Source organism: Pangasianodon hypophthalmus, chromosome 9, assembly GCF_027358585.1.
Source record: "Pangasianodon hypophthalmus isolate fPanHyp1 chromosome 9, fPanHyp1.pri, whole genome shotgun sequence".
Taxonomy (NCBI): Eukaryota; Metazoa; Chordata; class Actinopteri; order Siluriformes; family Pangasiidae; genus Pangasianodon; species Pangasianodon hypophthalmus.
The window spans coordinates 17,932,785-17,949,119 of record NC_069718.1 but is presented as its reverse complement, the minus strand read 5'-3'; the positions used below and the strand labels follow the sequence as shown (position 1 = coordinate 17,949,119).

The 16,335-nt window shown below is 40.3% G+C and overlaps 1 protein-coding gene across 3 annotated transcripts in view; it reads right to left on the bottom strand.

Annotated features, from left to right (window-relative positions):
- Positions 1-74: 74 nt before the first annotated feature.
- Positions 75-16,335, bottom strand: part of tmem266 (transmembrane protein 266) — a 51,930-nt gene continuing 35,669 nt past the window's right edge. For 2 of the 3 annotated variants that reach the window (XM_026918648.3, XM_026918649.3), the window contains 7 exons: positions 15,358-15,431; positions 14,661-14,717; positions 13,095-13,233; positions 8,691-8,806; positions 6,263-6,455; positions 2,377-2,439; positions 75-1,748 (listed from right to left, as the gene is read on the bottom strand). In XM_026918648.3, coding sequence (XP_026774449.1) covers positions 1,123-1,748; positions 2,377-2,439; positions 6,263-6,455; positions 8,691-8,806; positions 13,095-13,233; positions 14,661-14,717; positions 15,358-15,431 — 1,268 coding nt within the window. In that variant the 3' untranslated portion in view covers positions 75-1,122. The remainder of the gene's footprint in view (positions 1,749-2,376; positions 2,440-6,262; positions 6,456-8,690; positions 8,807-13,094; positions 13,234-14,660; positions 14,718-15,357; positions 15,432-16,335) is intronic. The other variant, XM_034307203.2, reaches the window with a different exon arrangement.

Sequence of the window (16,335 nt, the reverse complement as noted above, 5' to 3'; positions counted from 1 at the left end):
ACATTTTCCAAAATAGTTGTAATATTTAGATACTCCACATGACTCCACTTAAACAAATGCAGAAAAACACCAGATTCAGATTCAAGTTTACCAACTTTTATTTGCTTTACAATTTCTCCCATTATCAGTTATATAAAATGCCTTAATCAACAATACAGGATTAGTCAGCCTCAATCAAAAAGCAGAAATTTTATTCTCAAAGGCTCATGCTATAAGGATGGGGTTAACGTTCGGAGTTGTGACAACATTCTCACCCATCATTCCTCATAAAAACCTTCTATTATTATATTACTGAATATTTCTCCCATCAAATCAAATCTAAGCAGGTTTTTAAAAATATTTGAGTTGCGTGCTTTGTTCCATTCATAGAATTTTGAATACAAACGTTAGCATCAGTAAGAAAGGCAAAGGTAAGAAATTTGGCTGAGTAACACAGCTCGACACATTTGAACACAGATCAAATGTAACCCTGCAGCAGTCGGATCAGTAGGCCTGTACTGTACATTGTGTTATTATTCATATAAATAAAACGAATAAAAACGGTTACCTCGTTGACCCTTCACCTCAACCAAACCCTGAAATAAGAACACATAAAGAATCACAAGTATTCCCGCCTCATTTCTATTCTACGTGGCTGTCTGAAAGCTCGAGTGCGTTTGTGTCCCATTGCTGGTTTCAGACGGTCACCGAACACGGACGAACATTGAAGTAGGAAATTCCTGATGAATGTTCCAGTGATGGCTCCCAAAGTGCCTCTCCCTGGGCTCTGGAAGGTTGTGCAATTTTGGCAGAAGGGACACACATTGTTTAAGTGTTTTGCTGAGAGAGACAGAGAGAGAGAGAGAGAGACAGAGAGAGAGAGAGAGACAGAGAGAGAGAGAGACAGAGAGAGACAGAGAATGTGCCAACAGTTCCTCACCATGAAGTTGGGAAACCCCTCTGGAGAAGGCAACTGAGAGCAGTCCTTGGTGTGTTGCTCAGTGCTCACTTCTAGAGAGCAAGAAGCCTGGGAGTCAGAGTGAACAGTGCTGGCTGAGAGAGAGAGAGAGAGAGAGAGAGACAGAGACAGAGAGGGAAGCTGCTTCAGCTGGTGATGGTGGCCATGCTGCTGCACTCCATACCCTACGTGTCTGGCATGTGAGTCATTGGAGCATCTGCAGGCTCCATGAGTCTGTACTTCTCGTCTAGCAATGGCTCATTTCCCTGCAGGTGGATCAGCGGCTTGGTTTGGAACACAGCCAGACTCTCTTGGTTCCTCTTATTGTAAATATTGACCCTGTGCTCCAGCTCGGGGCTGGCCTTAGCTGAGCCGGCTGGACTGGGGAGCTTCAGGTTAAGCGGGTTCACTCTGCCCTTCTGGGCCAGACACGAGTCCTCAGACAGGGATGAGAGAAGCTCCTGAACCACAGCGCTGGGGGTGTGCCCTCCTCCCTGTGTACCCAGTGTCAGTGGGCTGCAGTATGGCGGTGGGCAGCAGTGCTGGCCGCTGTAGTCAGAGGTGGAGGCCTCGCGTACGGTGGAGCTGCACTCGCTGCTGGAGGCCAGTGTATGGCTGCTGACACTGTGCTGGCGTCCCGAGAAGCTGCAGCTGGAGCGTGACACTGTGCTGCTGGGAGCCTCGCTCACTGAGCTGCCTGGTCCATCAGCGCTCACCAGAGATGGAGGCAGCTGGCAAGGGTTGGTGGGCAGGTGCACGTCTATGGCTGCAGTAGTTATGATGCGTGCACCCGGCTCTGGAACCCCAATATCTGCAACAAAAACAAGAGTTTAATCTTTTTGGCTTTTGGCTATCCCAGGGTGAACAGTTATTTTTCCAAATATCATAACTGGGAATGAAGTCTGAACACCAGGCTTTTTCACCCGACATCAGTGCCTGACCTCTCTAATGCTCTTATGGCTTAATGGCTAAATGGACACAGATCCCCACAGCCACATACTGATATCTAGTGGAAAGCCTTCCCAGAAGAGTGGAGGCTGTTACAGCAGCAAAGGAACCAACTCCATATTAGTGCCCATGGTTTTGAAATGTGATATTTAGTGAGCACATATGGGTGTGATGTGCTTCCTCCCAGTCACACTCCATGTCTTTTTTTCAAACTGCTGCTCATGCAGCATTATAAGACTTTCATACCACACCCTGAGTGGAAGGTTGACTGGATTATACATGAGCTAACAGATGTGTAAAATTTCTCCAGTTGACCGGAAAAGAAGCAGGAAGTCTGTCCTATTCAGACAGGACCAGTCATGCTTTTAGACTCCTGTGTGTGGAATCCAGTAGATGGCTGACGTATGAGACGTGGAGAAAGAATTTTTTTCTTATTGTAGATCAAGCATAAAATACATGCAATGTGCTCGTATTATCAATATATTTCTTACCACTACTTGGCTCACTGTAATACTGGCTGATGTAATTGTTCATGTCATCTTGAGTGATGTTTTCTGAAATGAAACAAAAGCAATCATTCACATGGCATAAAAACATAAGTCAGATTATTATTACTACTAATTTCACATTGGACAAGCACACTGGGACATGAATTTGTATTTTCCTTAAACATAAATTACATGTGATATATGATTCAGGTTCCATAATGTCAAGGATACACTAGTGTAACCTTAAAGAATGGGCCAGGTAGGATTGGAGCTTAGGCGGCGGACTCTGGATAAGTGAGAGAGCTTACGATCCACTTGGCAGAATGGGAAGGCTGCTACTCTCTAAGTGCCACTCCTTCATCCCTGGAGACACAGCCCTACTCACAGCGCCTTTATGTCATTCATTTTTTACTGTTTAAAATATTTATATGACAGTGGCCCAGGAGGAGAGATGTAGTGGCCTAAAACACCAGCAAGACAATCACTCTGGGATAAATAACACATGAGGAGAAGGAGGAGCACACACTGGGTAAAAGCTGTCTGCATTTATTCTTCACTCAGGCTGAGACTGAGAGAGAAAGAGAAAGACAGGGAGAGGAGGGGAGAGAAAGTGTGTGGGAGTGAGAGAGTGAAACATTGAGGCAGATTCAGGTGATTTAATGCCCCTGTAGTGTTGTGGTGTTTGCTCTGAGCTTTGACCTCACTGCCTGACAGCTTGAGCCATTCATCTGGCTTTGAATTTTATGTTCTGTCAAAACCTGATCACGTTATCGGCCCCTTTATTTACTTTTCCTATCTCCTTTTGAAATGTGAAGAATTTCTATGGTGGAAATAAGGGGACATCCAAAGCAATAATTTAAACAAGTGAGTCTTAGTCTCTTGGACTCAGAAAATGGCAATAAATATTCACAGCATGACTATAACATAGTCATGCCCTAATCAATTCTGAACATTCATTATGTCATTGGGAAGCACTGGCACACATCAGAAAGACGGTCTTTGTCTTCGGGATCTCTCGTCCACTCCCGCTATGACGTGAGTAAGACTTGGCCACCAAAACACACAGCCTCAGGCTACTTTAGCTCTCTCTCATCTTTCTCTGAATGCTCCCCTGAGGTCAGGCGCCACTCCGACAGCCCTTTTTGTCCAGACGTCCTTCTGATGAGAAAAAGCCACACGCCAGGGTCCTGCTCCCACAATTCTCTGGGGTCCAGCGTGTAGCTTGCTGGCAGCCCATTGTGGTTTTTTCAGGTGAAAGGAACAGATGTTTATGCCATATCTAAGTACGCTTTTAGGAGAAACATGGCCCAATGCACAGAGCACTGTGGGTGTGTGTGGCATGTCAGCTGTAGCTATACAGATCCCAGTGTGAGTTGACATCATGCGCACAAAACACAGCCAGTGTGCAACAATCTTTGTTATGCTCAGTCATATGGAAGTGATATGTGGCACGTTTTCATTCAGATTTTAAGTGAATTACCAGAGAGTTGACAAAATAATACGCAATTCATTGTGTTTTTCCAACAGTTTGTTATTATCTTTCTTTGAATATTCTGAGTGCAATAAGAAATTTTCAGAAAATTGAATTCACAGTTCTTGCCCTGTACAATTCAATGTTTGCAGATATCATTCTATCATCCTTCCTATCATCAACGATCCATATTGCACCAGAGAACTAAAGGCTTTTTTTTTTTTGACTGCACTGAACTGTGATTTTTCCATTGTCTATGGTCCAGCACTCAAAGTAATGGTTGTATAGATTTGGTACCTGCTTAAAAGAGGCTAACAGTACTTATAAGGCTAATAACACAATTAATTGCTGATTGGTTACATGTAATGCATCACACAATGTGCAAAAATACAAACAAACCCACGATAAAATGGAACAAACAAAGAACACTGCTGGTGCCATGGTTGTGCCATTAAAACTGAAATTCATTTATCTTCAGTAACCTCTTTATTCTGGTCAGTGTGCTGATGGATTTGGACCCTATCCTGTGGACACTGGACATGAGGCAGGAATACACCCTGAATGGGACACCAGTCCAACACAGGGCACCATGCGCACACATACACACACACACACACTCATTAACACCAAGGTGCAATTTAGTGTAACCAATGGAGGTAGGAGGATTTATTTCTCAACCTGCACAAAACTTTACATTAAATGTCTTGGAAATAAGGTAACTCCAACTGCTGGAAGATCCAACCATGACCCAGTTGTAGCTTCTTAGCAGAAGCAGACAGATTTTCATTTAAAATCTCCTGGTATTTCGTGGAGTCCATGATGCAATGTATCCTAACAAGGCTCCCAGGGCTTTTGGAGAAAGAGCACCAGAACATCACAGACAATCCACCATACTGAACAGTGGGGATTCGTTTTTCATCTGTATAACCATCCTTTTTACACCAAACCCATCCTGAATGCTTGTTTCCAAAAAGCTCTTTCTTTTGACCATAGAAAATTAGTCAAAGTTCTAGTAGTGTTCTAGTAATGGTTGGTGTCTCAAGATCTCCAGGCTTACGTTTGTGGTTAGAAGAAAGAAAAGGTTTTCTTTCACGAGTTTGTTGGCATAGCATGGTGGTATATAATTGTAGATTTGGGTACTTGTTGACCTCAAAATGCTGTGATCCTTTTTTTCCTTTGTATCTGTCCTCCTCACTGCTTGTGGGGGCAAAATAAACTTGCGTCCTCCTTCAGCCAGGTTCATTACAACTAGGGTTATTATAAACATCTTAATTATTCCCAGTCATGTAGCTATTTTTCATAGGCTTTGCCTCATTTCATGTGTGTACTTTGTAATCTTCCCCATGTTGACAAACAACTAAAGGATTTTGGTCAGCTCATCCCAGTGAAACAGGAAGAGGTGGCAAAGTGGTGCAACAGGAAATGTTGTACTGCACATTCTCCCCATGTTCATGTGGGTTTCTTCCAGGTTCTCTGTTTTTTTTCAGCTGTTCAAAAACATGCAGGTAGGCAGATTGGCTATTCTAAAATTGCACCTAGGTGTGAATGAGTGTGCGAATGTGTGTGTGCATGGTGCACTGTGATGGACTGGCTTCCATCTGGGGTGAATTCTCCTGCCTCATGCCTAGCGTTCAGCTCTAGATCCACTGCGACCCTGATCAGGATAAAGTGCTTACTGAAGATGAATGAATGAATGAATGAAACAGTAAGTCATGGATGACTGCTTAAGAGTTGCTTAACACTCAGTTGAACTTCACAAAGTAAAACATAAATGGGAACATGCTTCAGTTACATTTTGTTCATAAAAATTTCTCGGAGTGCCCATAATTGTGACAAATGGTTTTGTTAAAAATTAAAAAAATAATTTGTTATAAAGTTATTTCAATTTAAGTTCAATTCAATTTAATTTAATTTGTATAACACCTTTAAAAACAACATAGACAAAAGATTAGAAGTTGTTATAAGCTATATAAGCACTTTACCAAGGGTGCCAATATTTCTGCAGCCCACTGTAAATAGCCATTATATTTCTGGGGTGGTTAATAGTGTAATGTTATACTGAGTATATAATGGCCTTACAATATTAGCATCATTTTAATTTCATTTTTTTCTTTCAAATGTAATCATTTTCATTAACTAGCCTTCAGCTAGTATAAGCTGGTTAATCAAATGTACAGTCAGACAAAGACATTTATCAGATCCAAAGCATTTTTTTTTAAATGTTGGACATCACACTGGATTTGGTGACCATTTTGTCAATAATGAATAAAAAACAGAACACCAAGTTCTGTTGATTCCTGTTTGGACCAGTTCTTATTTTTAATTGTGGGCCTAAAACCCGCCAAAAGACAAGACTCTAACCTGCAGCCGTGCTAGTGTGATTGGACACAAAGAGGACTCTCAGGAGGACTTTCCTACCTGTAGGAGCTCCTGGCTCTCTCCTTTTGCCTCTGCCCTCAGTGTCGGAGGCTGTGGGTCCGAGTCCGTCCACCTCCTGAAAGCTGCTGCTCTGCTTTCCCCACACGTGGTGGATCTGCATAGCAGCCTCACGCTCTGCAACCAGATCCAGATCCTGCTGAGCCAGGTGAGCCCGCAACTGCCTGATCTCAAACTGACAAGGAGAAACAGAAAGAGGCATTTCACAAGACAGAAACTATGGATCTATACAGTGATGGTTGGTGACAATATTGAATGAGAGGGATAATAAACTGTATTACTTATCAGCAACTCTGTATTACTGTAATGAAGCCATTGTAGTGTCAGTGAAGAGGGCTTAAAGAAATTAGCCCAAATACACACAAAATCTAGGAGGCATTTCACCAGGTTTAATTACTTCATTTGACAATCAATGATACGTTGTGTGAATCTACAGTCTGGGATAGAAAGAAATCACATCATACCATTTTACTTATGACAATACCACTTTTTCTTTTCTGATACTGATACTGAAACCTTAATTATCAGACAATATTTCAAAAAAAGTTTTAAACAAGTTTTAAAATGATGCACTTAAGCATCTTAAAAAAATACAAGTAAAAATACATAACTAAAATGTGATTTACATAAAAATACATAACTAAAACATGACACAAAACCACAGCTTTCACACAAAAAATCACTTACATTGCAAATATAATATATTTTATATAGATCATTAAAATTAATCCTAACAAAAAAAGCAAGTCTCTTTATATGTAAATATTTCCAGTTCCAAAAAAATCTTTTCCAAATCCAATTCCAGTCTTTTCCATTTGTTACACGATCAGTTCAAATTCATTCTTTTTCTGTGTTATCTGATCCACTATTTTTGCTGATATTGGCCAGATACCAATCATGGGTATGGGTAGGGTAGAGATACCAATCTCTACTTACAACTGTTGGTGATGCTATTGTTCAGCAAACCTACAAAATAATCCACTTTAAGTCATTTGTTAACAGCACAAGACAATGTGCATGGCAAAAAATTGCACTTTTTTTTTCCTTAAAAGAAAGGGAGGGCTTAGCCCTGCTGGCCCAGCCGGCCCTGGACCTATAACTGCTATCAGTTCACCGTTTCCTGTCAGGGTTTAATTACATTGTCACAAATGCACACTGTGTATTTCTTTTATTGTAACACTGCTAGAGATCAACCAAGGTGAACTTATTAAACTATCAAGCAACACTCACTGTACATAATCAATGCTCTAATGACGTTTACTCCTGACCCGCATGCTGATATTGACAAGCGTCAAGTCAGTTCCCTACAGAGCCTGCGTTTGGACGTTGCTCTCATTATCTAATTTGTCTTCTTCTCCCAGCATAAAGCAACACATTCCTATGATGTATGAGTGCTTTCACTATTGATTGGTTAGATAAGACTTGCTGAAATAGATGGGACTTTAGCTCTTATCTGACTGGAGAGCTCAGCACAATTGCCTCAGTCATGTAACATACGGCTGAGTGCAAAAGATTGCCCTCAGGACAAAACGAAGAAGGCAAAGAAATTTAATTTATAGCAACAAGACATTAATGTGTTATGTCCGTTTTATGTTTCACAGATTCACAGGTTGCACAGGTTGCATTTCCCTTTCTGAATGTGACATTAATGTTCTTTAATATCTTGCATGACCATCATTTTCTTTTATAACTATCTTCAACCTCTTTGTGTATGTGATGTTTTTTTTTTTTTTTTTTTTTAAATCTGCTTAGTAAGCATTGAGGATGAACTTTTATCAATTGTTGCCAGCATGTCAGATTTTCATGTGAAATAAGAGTGTGTCGTCATAAAACATGAAATGCTATAACCTGTCACTGAGCTCCTTGAATTTTTTTGGAGTTCATAGACAAGTTATAGCATTTCTAAGAAGGAATAAAAGTGACATAAAACAAGCAAACAAATCATTATAGATATAATGTATGTTTGTGAATTTCTATATTATGAAAATACAGAAATCTAAAGAAACTACAGCAGCTAAATAACAACAAACCATAAGAGAGAGAGAGAGAGAGAGAGAGAGAGAGGAGAGCCCTTCCTGTGTAACAGTGGTGTGCTGTTAGGTTCTATGTGGCACTGCTGCCCTCTGTTGGTGTACAGACCATGATGTATTTTTATGATGTTTAATGACATGTAGTGCATTGGTTCTTAGTCCTGGGGACTACATCTGTTTTTATTTTATAATTTTTTTTTCTGTATTTTGCCTGTTCTAACACATCTAACTCAGTTCTTGAAGAGAACTACCTGAGATGTTGAATCAGGTGTGCTGGATAAAATAAAACACAAATATGCACAATGCATTGCCAGGACCGTGATGTATGTCTTAAATGGTAAAATGAGAGAGAAGAGGTAAAAGAGATGTGTGTGTCTCACCGCCTGCTCTTGACAGATCTGCGTGAGCCTCTCTAGCTGCTCCTCCCGCACAGCTTTAGCCTTCTCATACTGCTGAAGCTCCATCTCCATCTCCACCTTCACCTGCAGCACGTACGCTATAGCCACAGAGACACAGGAAAAGAGCAGAACAGGAAAGGCTATTTGTTATATGTCACGTCTGATATACGTCTCTGATAACAAGTCAATTACAGGCCCTGGTGCTGTGGCTTACACTGTCCACTGAGAAGCAACTTTTAACTGGATGCCATGACACTTTAGACTGCTCTTTTTATCCAGAGAGGAGCATTTACACCCAATAAGCAGAGCACAATACAAAAAGACAGTGGCTATGGACAGACTCACACTGTGTCTGCTCTCTGCCGCATGGACGCTATTAGAGTTCATGCCAGACTCATTCCCGCTGCTCCTAAATGTGACTGTACCAGCTGAGCACCATCATGTAACTCTGCATCTCAATTAGACTAAACATTAGAACCATAATGCTGAGCCTACAGTGACTGTGCATGTCCTGAATGCTACAAGCATCTCCTACAGAACCAACCTGACTGTGTTCTGTCAGCTGTACTGCGTCATTGTAAAGGGTACAACTGGTATAAACTATACAGCACGCAAGTATAACACATCACAACACAATTTATATATAACACAAGTTATGCACTCCTGCAGATCTCGTCAGTGTCATCACTCTCAAATTTTTTTGTTACAGCTTAAAATTTACATCACAACACTACACAAAATTTCTATACTTTGGTTCTAAAATTGGTTTAATAGTTTGTTTATTATAAACTCATCCGAAGTGTGCCAAGAACACCATTACACCACCTCCACCAGCCTGGACTGTTGACACAAGGCAGGTGATGTCCACTAATTCATGCTGCTGGCACCAATTTCTGACCCTAATCTGTGTGCCTCAGCAGATATCAAGATTAATCAGACCAGGCTATGTTTTGCCAGTCTTAAACTGTCCAATTTTGGTGAGCCTGTGCCCACTGCAGCCTCAGCCTTCTGTTCTAGGCTGACAGAAGTGGAACCTGACATGATCGTCTGCTGTTGTAGCCCATCCGCCTCAAGGTTCGATGTGTTGTGCATTCTGAGATGCTTTTCTGCTCAACACAATTGTACAGAGTGGGTATCTGAGTTACTGTAGCCTTTCTGTCAGCTCGAACCAGTCTGGCCATTCTCCGTTGAACTTTCTCATCAGCAAGGCATTTCTGACTGCAGAACTGCTGCTCACTGTTTTTCTTTATTGCACAACTCTGAGTAAACTCTAGAGACTGCTCTGTGTGAAAAGGAGATCAGCAGTTATAGAAATACTCAAACCAGCCTATCTGGCACCAACAATCATGCCACAGTCAAAATCACTGAGATCACATTTTTCCCCATTCTGATGGTTGATGTGCATATTACCCAAAGCTGCTGGCCCATATCTACATGATTTTCTCATTGTACTGCTTCCACATGATTGGCTGATTAGGTAATTGCATGAATGAATAGGTGTACATGTGTTCCTAATAAAGTGTTCGTGAGTGTATATATATATATATGTATATGTATATATATATATATATATATATATATATATATATATATATATATATATATGTGTGTGTGTGTGTGTGTGTGTTTGTGTGTGTGTGTGTGTGTATGTGTGTGTGAATGTGTGTGTGAATGTGTGTGTGAATGTGTGTGCATGGTTCCCTGCGATGAACTGGTGTCCCATCCAAGCTGTATCCTTGGCTTGCACCCAGCGTTACTGGAATGGGCTCTGGATTCACCGTGACCCTGACCAGGATGAAGCGTTTACTGAAGACGAATAAATGAATGTATTATATGCATATTATGTATGTACAGTACACTTCCTGAAAAATGGGTTCCTCAAGGTTTCTTTGTATGGTTAAGGGTTTTAACTTTCAAAATGGGTTATTCATAGAACCTTTAAGGGGGCTACCAGAGCAACAACCTGTCCTGAAGGATGTTTTAGGGTGCTAGATTTATACATTATCTAGATCATATGCCTTATCCTCTAGTGACTCTGGTGTTGTAAATGATTGCACCCTTTCAGAAATCTAGAACCCTTCAGTTTGTCCCTCCGGAGGAATGCTTAGGTTACCAGATGTTTACCCTTTTAGAAAGAATTCACCAATAAAAACCTACTAACCCTTTTTCTGAGTGCTTTATTTATGTATGAGTATTGTCTGAATTTCATGGTAGTTTACATGTGGTCACTTTCAGCATTAGGCTGCAGAGAAATATATATATACACACACACACACAAACACATTTTGTATTTCCTCAAAGATAAATCTGCATTACTACATTCTGAGAAAAAAATGGTACACTTGTGACTAAGGTGGTGTCCTTAAGGGTATGTTTTTTCAATTGCAACATCATTAAAGTATATAATTAGGGAGCACTGTTGTACTTTTAAGTGTATATGCACATTGTTTCTATGTCAGTGAACAAAACTGTACTTACACAGTACCTTTTTTTCCCCAGAGTGTATTACTGGTAATGCTGTTCTCATGATTTGTCACTAAAATGGAACATAAGAGGTACACAGCTGTACTGTTTGTGACAAAAGTATCACTCTGTTTTTTTACACCATTTCAGATTTCTGACTATTATATCAAGTTTTGGTTGAGTATTTCTCTTCCACCTAACAGAACGTTCCATTCCACTTAAATTTCAGATGACAGTCAGCTGACATGGAGCTGAACTCTCAGCTGAACTCTCTCCATGTGTATTTTTAACTCTACACCTGTGGCTCGTTCAGTATTCGCATGTGAAATCAGAGGAGAGCCACAGGAGGGTGTTACAGTGAAGACCTCACACAAAGCTCAGACTAATGCATTTTAAAGGCTAACAGCAGCTTTTCAACACCTCTTTCTACAAAATATTTTTGAGAAAACGAGTGTGAAAACATGGGTTTCTAATGGCAAAAAAAGGTGCAAATAAAAAAAAAGTAATCTAAAAATATAGTTTGTTATCTGCTGATTAAATAAGGATCAGTGGCCATTGTTTGGGTATGTATTTATGCATACATTTAAGCAGATGTCCCAATGATGTTACAAAAATATATGAAAAATTTAAACATTGTGGTAAAACTGACTGGTCCTTGTGAACAAATGTGCTTTTTTTATTTGCTAACTGAAGAGTAAGAAAATAGGGTAAAGACAAAATAAAAAAATCTAAAAGAGCAAAATTATTTCTTTTTGGGTGTTGAGGTTGAAGGTAGTGTTAGGTGTAAGCATTATTACACTACAGTTAGATTACACTACACAAGTTAAAAGAAAAGAAATAACCCACAAATACTCTTATTTAATACAATATTGGTAATACAAGCAAAACAAGACTATGTGTGTGTGTGTGTGTGTTGGCAACTACCTGAAAATAAACACTGCAAGAGTTGCATGCTCTTGTAAAGAAGGAGGTGACAGTATTAATCTGTTTTTACATGCTTTCTGCTGACTACACACTCTCAAACAGATCCAATTAATCAAACGTGAAACTAAGCAGGAAAAGACACATTTAGAGAAATGAGGATTTACACACTGCTGACTGAAACACACACTGATTTCGGGGTACAGGATTTATGTGAATGCACAAAAAGCACGTTTAAACATGTCCTAAATGAAAAACCACAATCCTGTTAAAGTTAAATAAACAAGCAATGAAAATTCTTAGCACCATACAGAAGACTAATACACTAATAAATAGGATAAGTCAGTACATGGAAGTAAATTAACCATCAGCAGAAAGTGTGAAGCAAAAAGGCAGACTTTTTTGGAGCTAGATCATTTATTTCTGGGGTATGATGTAATTTATCCCAAAATGACTAGGTCTGTGTGCAAAGCAAAACTGGAATTTGCCAGGAAGTTGGAGTTTGCTTCCTGTTCCAGTGTTGTACAGCCTGGACTGAGCACATCAGAAATTGAGTCGTGGGAGGGGAACAAATGTGACCTGCCAAACTCATCGACCCTGCAAACGCCTGCATTAATAGGAGCGGCGCTTAACCGCTATAGACAGGAGAGGTCAGCATGAATTTTAATCAAATGCATCCTGGCTGAGCTGCTCGAGAAGGACCTATTGATTGAAGGGTAAATAGAGTTATAATGACTAGCTGACACAATAAGCACTTAATTTTGGGAATCATTTCTTTTGATTAGTACTTTCCTGGAAAAGATTTTTATCCCAAACATGATAATATCACATTAACATATGTAATGGTATCCATTTTACTATTTCCTATTATAACTGTAAAGCAGATTTTTGGAAAAGAAAAAAACAGAAAGAGAAAGAAGCAAAAACTAGAAAGCAAGGCAATAAAATAACAAAGAAACAAACAAATAAGCAAGACAAGCACAGTGCAGGGATTCTGCTTACCATCAATAATTCTCTTGACCCTCCATATGCGAAGGGTGATGATGAGGCTAATGGCATCCCAGGGGCTGCTGGGTCCATTAGCAACAGTGGAGGCAACCATCGGGGCCAAAGAGAGCACGATCACAGCACCATCAAACACCTACAGCCAACACACACACACACACACACACATCTATAATAATGATTTCATTGACTATGTTATATCTCTCTCATAAGAATAAGAATTAGGAAATAATGCACATTCACATACATGCCATTTATTGACCCTGAACAAGTAGGGAAGTTATATTTCTGTCTGCGTTGTAGACTCAAAATCATGGCACAGGTAATAACTTAAATATTCACTCATTCACCTTCAGTAACTGCTTTATCCTGGTTAGGGTAACAGTGGATCTGGAGCCTACCTGGGCACACTAGGGGTTGGGCATCCAGAATACACCCTGGATGGCATGCTCAGGGTCTCATTCACATTCATTAACATCTTGGGGCAATTTTGGGTTGCCAATTCAACTACTATCGTATCTTTGGGAGGAAACACATGTAGCCACATGTGAATCTTCACACAGATAGTAACCCAAGCTTTGGATCAAACCCTAGACCTTGGTGCTGTGAGCCAGCAACACTACCCACAATGCCACCATGCTGCATAACTTAAATATATAAAATTTAATTGCAAAGAGTAGTAAACAACAAACAATGCACTATTATGTAATTTTGTCATGTACAAGTTTTAGTGATTGTGTATGTTATTGTGTTAAATGACGCATTATAGGCAAAAATAGTTGACAGATCAAAGTCTTAGAGCAAAGATAATGATTAAAATATGATGGTGCACAGATCTGATTATATTGGTGAACTCATTGAAAACTAACCTAGATTTGCCAACAAGTTTTGCTTCATGTTTATATGGAAACATATGATTAATTTTTTTTCTCCCTAATTTGGCCATCTGCCATTTCCCACCCACTAGCCAGCTCTCCCCTACCACACAACAACTACCAACTACCATACATGAGCTTACACACACCAACGATTGGCTAGTGTCGCTCTGATTGATGAGAGAGACTAATGCCATCCCTCCCACCCAGAGATCACTGCCAGTTTTGCTCTGTAGACTCCCAGCCACGGATGGCTGTGGCATCTTCGGGATTCCCCTGATGAAAGAGTGAACACTTTTCTGTTGTTGTCTGTTTAATACTGATGATAAGATGCATAACATTGCATCTAACAGCTATGGGACAACAACTGGCTTTTTATAGACTGTAAGTAATTGTGAAGAGCAAAAAAGGCATTTAATTATGTAATGCTGTTAGACATGCTGAAGTTTATATTCCTCCATATGGCAACCTTACACAATTTGTCATGGAACAGAAAGAGAAGCTGATTGGTGAACAGTATGAAGCCTGCATGAAAACGGCGCACAGCGGTGCTGATATAACACAGCTGTGACATTGAGAGCGTGACACTGCAGCAGAAAGAGAGAAAGTCTCCTCCCTCATTACCTCTCTCTATATATCTTCCTCTCTGTCTCCCTTCCCTATATTAATGGGTCTCTGAGGAGCTTACCTCAACTTTGTTCTCTATGTAATCCCATATCCCCAGCACCACAATCCTGAAGACAGTCTGAGAGGGAGAGACAGAGAGAGAGAACGAAGGAAGGCAAACAGGGAAAAGTCACAGAGAAACAACAAACAGTAACAGATTCACTGAAAGAAAAGTGTTCAAAATTTCGAGCAGGCAGCACATTCACATGCATCTTATAAAGAAGTGCTTGGTCTAAAGCAGAAAGTATGCACACAATGTAGAGGAGAATCCATAAAGAAAAGAGACAGACAAATGCACGCTTCCAGCCCAGTCAATGCAGAAGAGCTAGATAAGGAGTTTGCGGAAGAATTTCTAATGGCATAGCATAATACTAAATTAAAAAGGAACAGGAGCTGCAGCAGAGGCTAGTCCGCAGCAGAAGTTATTCAAATCATCACTGCTTGCACGTGTTGAATGAGTCCTAGGAATATTAACGCCTCAGCAAAACATAATTCTGACTTATAATGTGATTTTCTTTCATCTCATTGCAAAATTCTGTTCATAAATCATCAATGACATACACTTACAAATTAGCAGGAATTCATTTAAAACCGTCTGTGGGGCTCTGAAGTGTAAAAAGCCTCAATTTCAATTGAACAATTCAGCAAGCCATTTCTGCACATGCATGCACGCACACACACACACACACACACACACACAGACACAGACACAGACAAACCTCAGTGAAGAAAATGGAGAGAATGACCAGGCTGATCCAGTGAATAATGCCAGCAAACTGGGTTGCATTGGTAACTGAGGATATAAAACACAGACAACAGAATGCACTTAATCAGAATATCACAGAATACCATCAAGAAGTTATAATTGCTCAAATACAATTCAATTACTTACAGGTACATGTAGCATACAGGTTTTACAATATAGAGAATTCTGATCAATAACCACTGTGTCATTATCACTAATTCATCACATGAGGACGCAGTAATTAATGAATGAAGTTCACATGAACACTGTTTCCTCATACTAATGACCTTAAATAAACACTTGTAGGGTAGAAGGAAATTCCCACACATAGCTACCGCCTATTCAGATGACATGAAAGGCTTTGGTTTCCATTAAGACAGCTGTCTGAATTGAAAGCATGTCAGGTATTTATGCTATTCAGATACGCCCATCCACTCCCACAGGGCTCACTCTCTGTGACTTACCCCTGTCTGCTTGTCTGTTTATCAGCCCAATTATGGATAATCACTGTGCTGCATTCAGCTGTCTCCCTTCTGCTTTAGCTTTTCTTCATGCACCACCTCCTAGCCCATCTGTCTTTGTCATCTCGTTCGCTGATCTATCCATCAGTCCATTCAACTCCCTCCATCCGTTATTCCAGGCGGCTACGCTGCTGTCCCTCCATCTACTCCTCTGCTAATCTCTAGTTCTGCATTTGTCTTCCTCTCAGTTGCTCCTCCTCAATCTGTCTAGCAGGACTTTTAAAAGGCCAGGCAGGACGTGAAGATAGAGGCTGACTTATGGTTGCTGTCATCTCTGTTATAGCCGTGTGCTGTGCTGTAGGCTATACGCTGGTGATTGGACCACTTGTAATGAAGAAGAACATGTGCCTAGTGTCACATCATGTAGATTAGCTCTGCTCACCGTGACATGGGGTAATAATGCTACATGGGCAAACACTTGGGCTGCATTT